This window comes from Jatropha curcas, chromosome 5 (genome assembly GCF_041381405.1).
Source record: "Jatropha curcas cultivar XTBG-Jc1 chromosome 5, XTBG_Jcur_1.0, whole genome shotgun sequence".
Taxonomy (NCBI): Eukaryota; Viridiplantae; Streptophyta; class Magnoliopsida; order Malpighiales; family Euphorbiaceae; genus Jatropha; species Jatropha curcas.
The window spans coordinates 5,949,613-5,966,165 of NC_143155.1; the positions used below are offsets into that span (position 1 = coordinate 5,949,613).

At 31.0% G+C, this 16,553-nt stretch overlaps 1 protein-coding gene across 5 annotated transcripts; it reads right to left on the reverse strand.

Moving 5' to 3' along the window:
- Positions 1 to 4,627: 4,627 nt before the first annotated feature.
- Positions 4,628 to 12,178, reverse strand: HY2 (phytochromobilin:ferredoxin oxidoreductase, chloroplast / phytochromobilin synthase (HY2)). 5 transcript variants are annotated; one of them, XM_012233239.4, is made up of 8 exons: positions 11,833 to 12,176; positions 10,401 to 10,517; positions 7,929 to 8,023; positions 7,391 to 7,448; positions 7,161 to 7,292; positions 6,875 to 6,979; positions 5,088 to 5,138; positions 4,628 to 5,007 (listed from the first exon to the last, which is right to left on the reverse strand). In XM_012233239.4, exons 1-8 carry the CDS (start codon positions 12,037 to 12,039, stop codon positions 4,816 to 4,818), a joined length of 957 nt encoding a protein of 318 aa, XP_012088629.1. In that variant the 5' UTR covers positions 12,040 to 12,176; the 3' UTR covers positions 4,628 to 4,815. The 5 variants fall into 5 exon arrangements, with proteins under 5 accessions (XP_012088629.1, XP_012088628.1, XP_020540219.1 ...); XM_012233238.4 differs by having other exon boundaries at positions 7,391 to 7,484; XM_020684560.3 differs by having other exon boundaries at positions 7,391 to 7,484; positions 10,401 to 10,528; positions 11,833 to 11,972.
- Between the last annotated feature and the right edge of the window lie 4,375 nt (positions 12,179 to 16,553).

Here is a 16,553-nt window from a genome sequence, read left to right on the forward strand (position 1 = left end):
GCCCTGCATATATATATATATATACAAATTATATTTACCCTTCACTCTTTTAATACTCTATTATAAAAATAACATTATTTACAATATGATATATCAATAAATTATAATATTATAAGCGTATAAGAATTATATATTTATATACACTCCATAATTATACATTTATATATATATATATATATATATATATATATATATATATATATATATATATATTTATAAGATGCGAAATGGTCGATGCATATATGCAAATGATGGTATGCATCATTTATTATTATTTATAGTGATAACAGATAGAGCAAGTTTTAGCTTAGATTTTTGATTAGTAGAAGTGGTAGACGAACTCAAACAATCTAGATAAAACACAAATGTAAAGAAAAGACTGTATTAAACATATGGCTTCCCTTAAATAAGAAATTAAAAAACTAATTTAATAGACATTCGCTAAATATAGATCTGCTATAGCTAATCTAAATCTTATTAATACTTTTGATTGCATTTTCCCTGTAATAGAACTTTCCATTTGTTTAAATATTAACCATTTAATATACCTATCAATTACTATTCATACAGTCTATCTATCAGACAATCAATCAATTAAAATATCCAGTCACCACAGGTAATAATTTTTACGTTCAACTTATAGCTTATAGGTTATATTTCTACTTTATCTTCGTATATTTCCAGTTTATCTTGATATGATTTACTTCCTTAACCAGTCATCATACAAATAAATCTTTTATACACACAATATGAACAATTTTTTTATTTAATTAACTTTATTCGAAATATATTATCCTTGAATTAAATCCGAATTAACTACTAAAACTAATACTTCCTTCAATTTACCATTTAAATTCATATAATGCAACTCTAATTCCAAAATGATTGATATCCATCCAAAATTTCTTCTTTTTTAAATCACTTTTCGTCCTCAAGATAATTCGTATAACACATAATTATTTAATTTTGCTTTCTCGTTTAGTCTATAATCCTCAATAGTACTGGTTCAAATTAAATTAAAAAACCAATATAATTTAATTATATTTCTAACTCTTTTTCTTTTTATATAATCATATTTGTATTTAATTTATATGCTTTACTCAATTTATCTAAAATCCACACTATAACTTCATATTTATTAAATTCTCAATCTATTTATATGTTAGTAATTATAATTTGCTCTAGTTTATTAAAATCCTTATCTTATTCTTAATCCTTAATTACTTTAATCAAAATCAATTTAACCCAGTAGCAATAATTTCTAAATTGAAATTTACATTAAATTTAATAAACTAAATTTTAAATTACAGTACAAGTCTTAAGTTTCTGCCTCCCGGGGTCTCCCCGACCAGTCGCCGGAATGCTGCTGCGCCGCCGCCCACGATGGCCGGAAAGTCGTAGATGCCCAAAATCGAGCGCTCTTCATACCATCAAGCTCGGATTTCATTGAAGAGTCCATTTTTGGCGTTGGTTAGGTGAGATCAGTCCTCTAGTCAGCCGGAACGGGCTCGAAGGAGCCAAGTGTCGCCATTAACGTTGCCCTTGATCAGAGGAAAGAGACTATAGCTCGACTATACTGCAGCTCTTGCCGAAGTCGCGAGCGAGGAGAGAACGCAACATTGAGCAGCGGCTGGAGGCTGATGCCGCCGCTGCAATTCACTCGAATGAAAACAGAGGGAGAGAGGAACTGAGGCGCTACGAAGAGGAGTGGTGGCGCGATCAAATTGAGAGAGAAAAAGAAAAACGAGCCTATTTGAGGTGGCCAGTTCAAAGAAAGAGAGAGAAGGATGGCTGAGCGTCGATGGATCGGGAAGAAGAAGAAGAAGAACGAAAAAGAAAAGAAAGAAAAAGAAATTCTTAGGGCTTTCTGGATCATTCTGATTCGATTCAAATCGGTTTGGTCCAACTCAGTGGTTTAATTTGATTTTTATCTGATTTATAGATTTTTCTTCTGATTTGAGGATCCAACTGATTTGCAGATCAGGTTTAACAATAATAAAATATTTTCTTTTAAATTTCATTGTATAATTTCATTGGTTGAAATAAAAAATTAAATTTTAAGTCAAAAATCTATGAAATTTTATTTTCGAGTTATTTCAGTACGACAAAGTGTAATACAAATTAATCATTTATACTATATATAAATGTGGGAATAGAGGGGGAATAATAAGATTTCCCATACTGTCATTAATGAAATTTAAAATGTGCTAAAATAACCTTAATCATAGCCAATTAAAAAATTATATTTTATTAATTGATTAGATATAATTTATTAAAACTCTTTTTTAAATATATTATTTTTATTAATATTTTTCTTTATGTATTTTTAGAAAAATAAATTTTTAAATAGAATATACATAATATTTTATTTAGAAGAGGGATAAGAAAAAATATATTATTTTTATTAATACTTTTTCTTTTTGTTTGTACGATTTGATTGAATATATTTTTTAAAAATAAATTTTTAAATAGAATACACGTAATTAAACTTTTCAAAATTTTTAAATTTTTACTTTTTAAAATTTATTTAAATAAAATGAACATATATATGTGTAGGACTGATGAAAAATTTAAAGTTTTAATTTTAAAAATATATGTAATATTTTATTAATATATTTATATATTTATATACATTGAAATTTTTTTTTTATTAGTTGAATACTGTAAAGAGTTTTATTCTTAATAATAATTTTTTATTTTTTACTTTCTTTTTTATTACTGAATAATTTGTAACTATTATCATTTTTAAGCATTTCAAAATTTTTAAGTTTTATCTTTTTTAAATTCATTTTTAATAAATATATATGATAAGGAAACATTTGAAAATTTTTATATTTTATTTTTAAATATTTGATTCTATTTTAATAATAATTTAAAATATTTTATTTCATATAAAAAATAAAAAAGTAAATTCTTTTTATTAATATTCTTTTTTATTTATATAATTTGATTGGATATATTTTTTAAAAGTAAATTTTCACAATAGAATGTATATAATATTTTATTTAGGAGAGATAAAAAAGGAAAAAAACTATATTATTTTTATTAATATTTTTTCTTTATATTTTTATGATTTGATTTGATTTTTTTTAAAAAAATAAAATTTCAAATAGAATACACAATTAAACCTTTTAAATTGTTTTAAATGTTTACATTTCAAAATTTATTTTAAATAAAATGAAGGGATAGGTGAGCAGTTTAAAATTTTAACTTTAACAATATATAACATTTTATTGACATATTTGTATATCTATATATATATTGAAATTTTTTCGCTCATATTATCTAATAAATCCTCTAAAAATAGAAACGTGTTAGACAATATCTATCTATTTTTTTGACACATAAACTTAACATACCAAATAGATATCACAATTGGAGGATATGTTTTAAAAAATCTTTTTATTTTTCTGATGTGGCAATTAAATAAGAACGTTCCATATTAACGTTAGAAATGCCCTTGCCTTTAATTTTTCTAATGTTGGTGCAGTACTTGCAAAGCGCTGATCTATTTACTACTAACCGAATGACAAGCACGAAGGTCGAAGGATGTGATTGAATAGCTGCCCTAATCCCAAGCCACTGAACAATACTAACCCTCTTTCCTTATTATCTTCCCATTGAACAATAAATGTTTAATATCTATCTTGTTTTCGAAAAACAATTATTTTTTAGGAGAGAAAACAAACTAAAAATAATTGGTGGCCGAAAGAAGCAAATCATTGCATCTTTTCCTTCGAAATTCATTAATCTCCCTACCGTTTCTTCCCTTCATTTTTCATAGGGTTACACTAGTAATTTACCTTCGTGTATTTCAACTTGTACCTAGGGGTGGCCACGGTTCCGGAACCGGCGGTTCCGGTTCCAGAACTGAACCGAAAATTTTCGGTTCCGGTTTAAAACCAAACGGTTCCGGTTCCGGTACGGTTTTAAAATCGACGGTTCCGATCGATTTTCCGGCAAATCGCATAATTTTAAATTTTAAATTTTGAAGACCGATTTTCAAAATTTAATAAATTTGTGAAAGTTATTTCTAAAAAAAATACACCTAAAAAATTAAAAAATGCTTCAATTAAATTTATTTTTTTAAAGACTTGAACTTAATTATTTTTTTTAAAAAAAAAGTCTTCAACTAAATTTATTTTTTGTTTAAAAAAGTTTGAACATAAGTTAAAAAAAAAAAAAAACTGACAGTTTCTAATGACTAGAACCGCCGGTTCTAACCGGCCGGAGAACCGGCAGTTCCATCCGGTTCCGACCGGTTTGTGGAACCGCCGGTTTGCAGTTCCAACAAAACTGGAACCAAAACCGAACAGGAAATCTCCGGTTCCGGTTCCGACTGGCTCCGATTACGGTTCGGGATTGGTTCGAACCACCGGTTCCGGTTCCCGGAACCGTAATATGGCCACCCCTACTTGTACCAGGCACAACTTTGTGCGGACTCTTAAAATTTTGTACCCCTTTTTATGCCATCTCTCGTGTCAGAAGCAGAATGAAACAATCCTTTCCTTTTGTAATGATCCCAATATAGACCGACCTATCGAGATTAGGACCTTATTATCATGTCATTTCAAAAATGACACAGAAGACAATGGACTAAACAGGATACATGTACATGATTGGTGTCTGGAGGAGAAGCTATGGCAGCCAACAATGGCATACTTAGCACTTGAAACTTTCCGAATACAAGATGTTTCGATTTTTTTCTTAGGAAAAAGAAAAATTGCACATATCACAAAATTTCTAGCTTCAAAATTGAACAGGTGAAAAGTTAGGTAGAATGAGGAAACAGAAAAAGTCTACCAGTCAAGATGTCTAATAAATTTTGATATTGTTACCTAAGAATTCTCCCTTTGCATCCCATGGACGGTTTTCAAAAGATTTCCCAATGATACTGCGCTTCTTATTTATATTCCCATCTTCACAACAGTATTCTGGAAAATAATCCAAGAATCCTTTGCTGCCGAGTTCATTGATTCCATTGAAGAGGAAGTTCCTCACCACGTCCTATGAATCAGATGTGAAGTAATCAACATTCTGCTAATTGGCAGAAAACACTATTAGATACAGCAAATGAAGAATGGTACCTTTGCAAGACTTTCACCAATCAACCTTTTCAGAATTCCATGGCCTGGATCCTGCTTTCCGGATGGTAAGTGAGTCAAACAAGTGAGGAAAACTCATATACACACATGCAAGGTTGAAATCAAAAGAAAATAGGAATCCACACCCATATGCTTAACTATTTTTTTTGGTCATTCTATCATCTTTTTCTTTTCCAATATATCTGCTTAAATCATTGTGATTTTAAATTGGCTAGCCAGAAGGTTTATTTCATTAGGCATAAAAGTCCCATTCAAAAATATCTTCTTCAACTTGAATGTTGTCTACCTATCAGGAGCATATCTTGCCAATGTCAATGTTAGTTCTTGTGTTATAGGCAAAATAATTGATACAAACAACAACAACAATCAAGCCTTGGTCCCAAACTAGTTAGGGTCGACTATATGAATCCTTTGTTTCAAATATCCATTTTGATCAAGTAAAAAACAATGGAAAGAAAAATATAAATCATAACAATTTTAAATTTTTTTTGTAAAAAAAATTTGAAGAGGAATTTTAAAATCATTTGATATGTTAATAATTAGAACAAAGCATGAAATAGGCAACAATAACTAACAAGGGTCTACTATATGAATATTTAGCCTCCATTCTATTTTGTTTGTAGCTATATCCTCACTAATATCCAAAGAACGTAGATCCTTAACAACAAGTTCCCTCCAAACAGTTCTAGGTCGACCTCTTTTCTTGTCAGCACCTTCCACTACCAAAATATCACATTTGCAAATTGGGGCATGTGAGTTTCTACACAATACATGACATACCATCCTAGGCATCCTCCTCTTATTTTATCTCCGACTTCCGCTATTAGCTCCTTTTGTTTAATGTGATCATTTCTAATCTTATCCAACATTATATGACTATACATTCATCTCAGCATTAACATCTTCACATCATTCATCCTCTGAACATGTTGCGCATTAGGTGCCCAGCATTCACTATCATATAACATTGTTGGTCTCATAGCTGTCTTATAGAACTTACCTTTGACCTTGTTAGATATCTTCCTATCGCATAGTACACTTGTGACACTACTCCATTTCATCCATCCTACAAATAAATCTATGAGAAACATATTCATCTATGTGAACCCCTTTCTGGAGCATAGAGCCTAGATATTTGAACTGATTGCACGTGGGTACCAATGTACCATCTAATATAATCTCACTTTCTTGCTTTTTCCTTAAACCAAACTCGCAATTTCTTGAGAAACTCCATGCACATCAAACACAGATGTGCTTCTAATTTGGTATCTAGTTTATGAACCAAAAAACTACCTAGTGCTACACAACACTATTTGCCAGTTGACATAAAGCCCAAGGCTACTCGCAAGTCCATGTGATAAAGAGATATATATGATATAAACAAAAAAGTTATCATACTAATAACTTGTTGAGACCAGCATGCATTGAAATTCTCTCTTTTATTTGTATGGTATTGCATAATACTTTCCTCTCATATACCATTTTAAGTGAATGTTTTCTCACCTTTTCTTCTGGATAAGCCATCTTATGCAGCACCATTACTAATGAAGAGAATGAAATTTTAATTATTGAGATTTGACTATTGACATTCACTCTTGTATAGGAAAATAGGAGACCTTTACATTAAGCATCAATGCCTATCTTATCTATTACTTGGAAAGCTTCAAATGAAGAAAATCAATATGGTGATCATTTGCAAGCATGTATGCATGTAAAATCAAATTCCTATCTTAATAAAACAGAGGATAAGTTCAATGGGCAGGTATCACCTTTTCTGCTCTCCACGTTAGATACTTGTGTTGTGCTTCCTGGTTGCATATAATTTGAGATGCATCTTTATCTTCTGGAGCATGTTCAATCAGCTTAAGCCATGCCTAAAAGAGTAACAGAAAAGAAATAGTAAAACAGTACTTTTTGATTTGGAAACAGCTATTTATTTGAATTTAACCACCAAATGCATGTTAATCTCTTTTCATTTATAGCATATAGTTAGTAATTTAGCATAATAATCCATTACATAAGATAAAGCAGTGACAAAAGGTTTCAAGTTTCCACCTTGTAGTAATCCACGAAAGCAGAATATAATGTGTCATGTCTGTACTGGGTTGAAGTGAACTTAGTCCATATCACAATTGGTGAGAAAAATTGCAAGGACTCACTTGTGAGCTTTCCTCCCCAAGGAAAAAGCTGCATGGAATACTTGTTTCAGTAACCATTAATTTTAGATGGACTAGAAACAAATAATTATTATCTACTTGATGCATCAAGCTAATTATTGCACTTACCTCTGCATACTTGAGACCTAAAGGCAATAAGCTTTTATAGTACTTTTCCTTGTAATCACTTTGGACAATAACATTGTGCAAGGGATTGAGGTCCCTACAAAATTATGAAAGGGTAAGTTCCAGAGTCCTGAAGAAGTCCATAACTGGTTCCAGCTTCTAGGTATAGAAGTTTAAGTTGTTTGAAGTCAAAAGAAAAAATAATAGGGTACCAGTTGGAACATGTTAGACACAGAACAAGACAAGGAAAAAAATTCCACATGCAAAATGAACAAGAGACTGGCAACAGCATTTCATACCTATGGAATATTGTGAGCATAAAAAATGATTTGTCTATGCGAATTGATTATCTAGATTTTAAGAAGTGGAAAAAAAAAAAAAAAAAAGAAGAGCTGATATGAGAGGGTATGAAGAATAGACTTAAGAACAGGGGATAAACAAGAAAGCACATGCTGAAACAGATATGCAATTAAAATTTACAAAATAAAAAAGATTCGAACAATTTCCAAAAAACAAAGAAAGAAAGTGAAGAAAAACTTACAGTACAATGATGTTCATGCTAGCAGTTGTGAAAAAATTAGCACAAAATATGGGGACATCAAATTCTGGTCTGGCAAAGACAGCAAAATCCAAAACCTGTATTTTTTAGAATAATAGGAATTACTGAGAAATCAAAAAAGTTTTTAGGCATAAAAGAACTGTTTATGCTGCATGCTAGTCCAAAAGATTCAGATTTCTATAATGTTTCATCGTGCATGCAGATTGGAAAAGTAGAACCAAAGTCTCACCACTGAACATATGGGAAGGTAAAAATACTAATTTGTTTTTGCTTTATTTTTCATCACTCCAGGAACTAGGTCTTTCTCTCTCTCTCTCTCTCCTGTTTCTTTCTTTGTTTTTCCTCAAATAAAAGAAGACTTCATTTATGAAAAGAAAGGAATTTACAAATTGGAAGATAAAGATATCCTCCTCTTAATGCTAAAAGAGCCAAATGATAGATACAAATAAAACAAACAACCAATGCTATGACACTTTCTTACCACTTTAAACATCAGGTAAAGCGCCCCTTTGAAAGCTATAGACAAATCAAAATTGAAGCCAAAAAGTTTGTTTTTCCCACAATAATTATACAGGCGCTCTTTTATGCTCCAAGTATAGCATTCTCTCATCTAAAAATCCAAACCACCCCAAATACAGAACAGTACCACCTATCTTCCAATTTCTTCTAACCAAAACCTCTCCGATTAGGTTGCAAAAATCCCCAGTCCCTTTACATGCTCAACTTCCTTCAAAAATTCCAAATGTGCCATGAAAAACCATGACCAAAAAGAAGAATGTGCATCCTGCTATTATTACAGCAAATAATAATATACCAAGATCTTAATTGGTCTGCTTATACATAACAGATCATTGGTATTGATTCCTTGAACAAGGCAGTCCAAATAATTAGTTTTAACTTTAGAAGAATTTTCTACAATCATCCAAATGACCACATTCAGCTATCTGATGTAGAAAAAAGCTGAAAGGATTGACATAGGTTTTGTAACAATAATACAACATAATAGACATTGCTTCTCAATCATTAATGTTTCTGAAAAGTTAAATATTCCAAACAATACGACTTCCTTCTATATAGATATTTGTATTTGGTCCATTATATCTTAAAGGAGAGGCAAAGAATGGAAAGCGAATTATCTCCTTAAACATCCTCCAAGAAAGAAATGTAGAATTCTTTACCAATTTTATATTGGACTAGAGGAAGGAATCTACTTAGGAAGGCCGTAGTCACTCTCAATTACCTTATGCCACAGGGATGTCAGGGATTGAACCTATAACAGAAATTGCCATAACCACTGCCAAGATAGGAAATGTCTTCATACAATAGATTTCCTCAGACAGAACTTAGGTTCACAAAGAAACTCCTAGTGAACAATATGATCTTTCTTCCACTTTCCCACATCCTAGACCAAAGAAAAGGCCTCATCAACTTCTCAATTTAGACAGCAAAACCACAGGAATATTGAAGAAAGATGAATAAGAGTCAGGGGGTGGGGGAATGCTAGATAGAGAAGCTTGAATCAGACAAATTCACCCAGAAAATCGAAGTGTGCTTTTAACCATCTATATCTTTTAGATATCTTACAATCCTAGGTCAATAATATTGAACATGACCTAAATGGATTCACCCAAGAGATCAATTAGACTAAGTTAACCCATTTTTAACCATTAATACATCTCTGAATTGCATTTTAAGATTCAGAAAAAAGAAAAAAAGAAAACAAACTCTAAGCTGATTTCGTAGGAAGTCATTGATTTTAATTTGTAACAGGGAAAAAGGGAGCAGACAGTTTCTCTGTACTTTAAAATGGTGGTTTGTTCAACGTGATTAAGACATTATCTTCTTTGCACCAATTGACAAATTAGTGCATTGAGTACTTTTCGGAAACTTTTATAGCATATGAAAGCAAAAGATACCAAAGACTTTCTAGACAAGAAGAAATCAGGCTTTTAAAAGAATTGCAGAAGTGAGATAAGACTTAGGATGCTGCACTCATGGCATCATAGGCAATACACAGAAATTTCACGAATAAAATAAAGGGAATTTGTTATGGTCCCGGGTTACGGATCTGGTTATGGGTCTGTGGGTTAAGGGTGTGGATGGTGTTTGAGTGGCTGGGTTCAGGGTTTTCTTTTTACGACCTATGGTGATTGTAGTTCAAGCTCTAAAGAGGGAACCTGGAACCTCTTGAGATAAGAAGCTTCTCTTGCATTTTCACCCCTTTAAAAAATGATAAAATTATAATAATTATAATAATATACTATATAATTAATGTGAAGTATGAGAGACATTTTTGCATTGCCAAATAAAAAGAACTCAAAGCTGCGGTATGCAAGTTGAAATGATCATTAAGAATATTCACATGTGAAATCTGAAAGTCATGTGATAGTTGTATCTCTCAAACAGCCCATGAAAATCATATATAAAAGAAACAAGCATACAAGAAAACAGTACCTGCATTGCTTCATTTTCAACACTCAAACTACGTAGGAGTCTAATCTTGGGAGATTGGAATGATAGCAATTTAAGCTCTGTTCTTCCATCCATTGCAGTCATGGGACTAAAGTTTTCCTGATCCAAAACTGCTCTTGTTACCCATGTAAACAGGAATGAGTTAAGACCTTAATTCACATTGATTGTTTCCTGGTCATGTAAAGGCTTATTTGAAGTTATTGCTACTTTTTTTGCTATGCCTCCCTAGAATCTCCGTCAAATTTGCAAACAGGGAGCAATCCAGCAAGGATAAGTTAATGACAATGTTTCAAATAAACATGCAATCAAATCAAATGAAAACTTTTTGACAAGATATTAAGCTCCTATTCTGCAATAATGAAGCTAATGGGAAGAAAATGATTAAAGAACATGAAAAAAAAATTGAAATGGAATTAAGTACAATCATTTTATCCATGCATCCAAAATTATTTAGAACGGTCGAAAGCAGTCATAATAATGAGCCAAAATCACAAGTTATAACAATATCTATAATGATAAATTTAAATTTGAAAGAAAAAGAAGAAATCAGGCATCTTGAAGCCTTTGGTTAATTTATCTAAGGCCAAGAAAAAACAAAGTCAACAAAATGCAAGGTTTCTCAATGCGAGGTTTCTGTTAGTGTCCAACGAAAGATAAAAAGCTTTGTATGCAGGCACTAGTAAAAAACCAAAGAAGATATGAACATTCAAAGGAGCATAATTACAAATACAAAACCAGGGAGAAATTGCAAAAGCACTAAGCGGAACTTTCAAGCACCCAATAGCCTAAATTTTGCTTTGACATACTTCCATAGTGCCTCAACTACAAAAGTAATCAAGTTAAAGTTAGCTTCTTTCAGACTTTATCTTGATAATGATTAAAAAAAAAAAAAAAATCATAATCAACCAGCAAAGCAAATTTCTCTATGTTGTGTTATTATTTTCTCAACTAATGCATTTATTTATTGGATATAAATTATAAAACATATGCATTATCCACAAACTGCCACGAAATTTACAGAAATTGCTATCAAATTCTGGCGTTTTCCCTACAACAATTATATCGTTAAAACCTCAAGACAAATACAAATTTTCTGCAATTAATTATAAATGAGTAACTTGCAGAGTGAAGAGAGGCTCGAATTAAGAGAAAGAAAGCATTATCATCATCTCCAAATCAGTAGATATATATATATATATATATATATATATATATATATCCAAACCCTCTAACTCATTTGAAGAAACGTGCATAAAATGAAGAATTAGAACACAATCTAAATCCCAAAAGAAAAACAAAACAAACCCTTTTCTGCTGCCACACAATATAATCCAGTGAGAGATTCAACAGAACTGATACAACCAACCAATTTCTGTTTGTAGGCAATAACATCCATAAAAAGAAAATGAAATACCTGAAGGGGAGAAGGGACCAAAACGGTCTGACGTTTGGTTTCATTGAGAGCAAAATGAATGAATTTCTGGTAAGAAAATGCAGAAACCTGTAATACACGAGATTTGATCTTCCTGCTTCTCCAGTTATTGTTAATAGGAGTGATTAAAGTAGTTAGTGACGAATGTTTTAGTGATAAAGAGGAGCTTAAAGAAGAACAGGACTCCATCAAACTGAAACTTCAACTAAAACTCTCAACAGCATCACCGTTAAGAGAACGTCTGCTATACTGGCTTGGTTGTTTTTTCTTTTTCTCTATTTCGCTCGCGCTAATGTAAAGATAAAATGTTCTGTGTAATCATGTTTTGCTTTTAGTAGTGAGGAATTTATCTTCTTTTTAAGAAAAACAAATAATTACTATTTAGTATCTCAATTTTAATTAAATACACTAAACATTTCATTTTTTCAAAATATATGATTACATGTTTACATTTTTACCCCGTGCCTTGAACTATGGCCTCCTCACTTTATCGTCTCCGGACTTCGATTTATCACTTCAAAATCCTTCAATTATTATTTCAGTAGAATAAAAGTGTCATTTACCAATTTTTCGATGAAGAGTTGGTTTTATGATGATGTGGCACTGATTGTAAATTAATTTTTAAATTTCTTACCTGCATTCTGTCTCCACTTTCTCTCTCCTACATACTTGCTCAATTAGATAAACAGTAAGCACGGGGCAGTTTGAAACAATAGTGTTTTTGCTAAAAAAGATTACTCCATACACTATTTTTTTTCTCTCGCTCTCTCTCAAATTTAGTAAACAAAAATCTCAAATTATTTTTCTTTAGGTTTGATCATTTAACATAGGAAGTATTTTTCTCCTCCTCCTATTATAAACATAAAAGAGCAAGAGAACAACATAGAAAGCTAGTTGAATTATCGATTAATTCAACCAAATAAATCAAATTCTCCAAAGTTTTGTTTTTATTTTTCCTAAGCACTATTTATTTGCATTTTCTGTAATTGTAGTTTTATTTCAACATAAGCAATAAAATCCTCTTTAAATTTCATTTACGTTTCAAGTAAATAAAGCTCTCTTTATAATTTTCTTTACTCAATTTTGTTTTCATTGTGTTAGCCGCCTTTGTTGAAAACAAATAAAAAAAAAATTTTTGCTCAATCCCACATCGGGGAGAAGAGCTTATGGGGGATGGTGGTTTGGAGGAAGCCAATGTTTAGGTTTCTAAACACACCAAAAACACTTGAATGTGTTTTATATTAGGGATTTAAAATAAGTCTTTTGGAGTCCCCTGGAGTATAAAATATTTGGAGTGTTTTGAGGGTGTCGGGTAGAAAAATATTTTGTAATTGTGGTTGTAACAATTTGCCACATAGTGAATATTTTTCTTGGTTGTCGTTTGGCAACGGCCGTGGTTTTTCTCCACTTGGAGAGTTTTCCACGTTAAACTATCGTGTTTTTTTTAATTTCTCAGTCATTATTTTATTTTCTCATTTGTTCCTGCTTGAAGTCGATCCGAAGGGCGGGAAAATAGCGATTTTCCCAATACATTGTTAGCTAGTAAAACATATATATTCATTGATCTAATCCACAGTTTAGAAGTCAGATTAAGAACATTTAATTTTTCAATTGGTGTACTACACACACACCGAGTACGCTCTCAATTTCATTCAAGCTACAGTTAGCAGATTCATTGATCGTTCCCTTAAAAGAACCAAAACCTCCATACAAAAATTTGAAATTTTTCTATTTTATTTTTATAGAATTACTTTATATGTACTTCAATATTTGTATTTTTTGGATACAAAGAGAGGGTCAACCTGAAAGCAAGACATAAAAATAGACCACTACCGCCTTAAAACACAAGGCCAAGCCACACCTTAACTATGCCAATTCAACACCTAAGTTAACTGAGAAGGAAGCTGAACCAAAAAATGTGGACCTAAGGCAGAATCTACAACCAAGTTTGAAAGAAAATCTGCAACTTCATTAGTCTTTTTATAACAATGTTGGATTTTAACCCTCCTATCTCGGTGCAAGAGCTGCTGATATTGAAAATCAAGAGTAGGCAGGAAAAGACCGTAAGGAAGACCCAGCCATGGTACAAGGAGCTATATAGAAGAAAGAAGCTACATCGATACCAAGGAGTCCACTTCAACTATTAGCGGACAATAGACAAACTCCTATGCAACAACAATCCATGAAGCAAAGCATGCATCTCAGCCTCCACGATTGCAGATGCTCAAATGAACAAGAAATCCACCTTGCCATCTACCGATGTGATCACGAAACACGCCGCCACCACCGCCTCTTCTAGGATCCCTTACGAAGCATCATCAATATTCAGCTTAATCCATCCAACTCAGGAACAGGCCAAACAACTGACACCACTTGTTTAATCAAAGAACTATCTCCAGAAAGTCGTTGCTTCGAAGAAAAATGTTTCGACTCAATCTGAAACTTGATCTGGTAGAAACAAGAGGGAAGAAAATAAAGTTTACCATTAAAAACATGATCATTCCTTCATTTCCAATTCCACCATAGAGTGAGCCACATAATCTGCAAAAGAGATGAATTTGGAAAGCAACTTAAGTCAAGGAATTACCAAGCTTTATCCAATTATACAAATGCCAACTTGTTGGGTTTCAATATCAATAATATGCAGTGGAATAAAATAATTATAGCAAAATAATTATTCCAACAGAAATCCGTTTAAATGATTAAAGCAATAGAATACATCTTTTGCTGATTATTTTTCGAAATTTAATTTACACGGCTAGGTTGTTGTAAACCACAAGTTGTCCAATAGTTTGGTCTCTAGTAGTATTCACACAAACAGAAAATTGAAAAAAATTTAAAACTACTTTAAATAGTTGAGAGAATAACATAGAAAGCTAGTCAAATTCCGCAGGCAGTTATCAAAAGAAAGGGATAACAAAAAAGTGGGCTGCTGTTTGAGAAAAACAATAGCACTCCTTAAGTGAGTGTTCACGTATAGAGCAGCTATTTTATGCTCCATGTTTTATTTTGTGGCTATGAACAACAAAATTAGTTTTTAAACTGTCTATTAACTATATATATGAAAACCCTAAGTCATAAAGAAATAAATTTTAATTATTTATTTAAACCTTTTAAATAAATAAATTATAACTTAAATATATATGTGCATATTTATTTATTTAAACAATTTAAATAAATAAATCATAATACATACAGTAATAGGAGTTTCAATTTAATCAATTATATTTTATTTATTTAACTATTTAAATAAACAAATCATAATTAAAATATTAGGTTTATTTAATCTAAAATTTATCTTAATAAATTTTAGACACCTAATAATTTAGGTAAAATTGCAATTAAATATATTGCCCTCAAAACCCCAAAACTTATTTATAAACAAGTCATACTTGATTTGATTTCTTATATCTGTTCTTATCTGTGTGACTTATTAGGTTCCAAATAAGTTGATAATAAATATAAATTAAATTAACTAATTAGTATTTAAAGGTTAAGAACATTATCTAGCAACATGTCGTGACTATCCAAATATTTTGAGGTCAATGTGGTTTGACTTAACCTTTAAGTGCATGATTTATCAGTGTAATTAATATCTCTTTATTATTAATGTTCTGATTTAGTAATTAGGCATGGAGTGTTTCTACTTTACTAAATCTTGTTAGTTCTCTTAATTTTAGCCATTAATCACTTGAATAAAATTCCAAATCTAATTTTCTAATTTTATTCTGCTTTGCGCAAGGATCTCTTAATCAATAAGAATAGAGAACAATTAGAACATTTTTTCTAATTTGCCTAGAGTGATGAATCCTCTCTTAATTACACAAGTATCTCCATATAGTTCCTACTATGTCTAATTAATCATTGCTTATTATCTATGGATGAATAATGTGAATAAAGAATCAAAATATCATTATCCCCATACAAGATAGGTTAGTAATTTCAAATCAAAGGATCACTTACACAACCATTAGTCGAGTATTTCATAGTAACTCTCCATATGGAATTCTCGTGCAGGTCAATTCATTGGATTTGTTCAAATAATAAGCACATACATATCAGTTTTAGATATCAAATATATCTCAGCTTATAAGAACAGTTGATGCTCTTCACAAAGGAAAGAACATAATATGTATCAGTCTCAACAACTCTAATCATCATTCATTAATGAGGAAAATATTGACCAGAAATATTTAGAGATATTGTTTTAATGCAAAATAAAACTCATAATTATAACAACATTATAATTTATTTCGCAAAAATAATATTGTATCATGGACTTTATTTTTTACCTAGATTCTTCAGTAGAATATAAAAGATAAATAAATGTTTTTTTATTAATAATTTTAAATATTTTATTACATGAAATATTATATCTAAAATATAATCAATAAGTTGGCTACACGGCATATAACTAACACAACTAGCAAATTTTATGTAGAAGTTCTCATCCAGAATTCTAAGCCAAATCTGCTTAATTAGCATAATAACAGTCTTGAAAAACATGTTCAGTAGATTCCACAAAAGCGCCACATAAACCAAAACCAGAATCCACATTGAAGCACCGTGACATCGTTCCAAGTTTGTCATCAGTTTATCAAGTTGTAGCAACCAAATAAAAGTGAGTACTCGTCGTTTTCCATCAACTATAGAACCAACAATATCTTTGCTATAAAATAAGTGGATTTGATAGAAAATAGTAT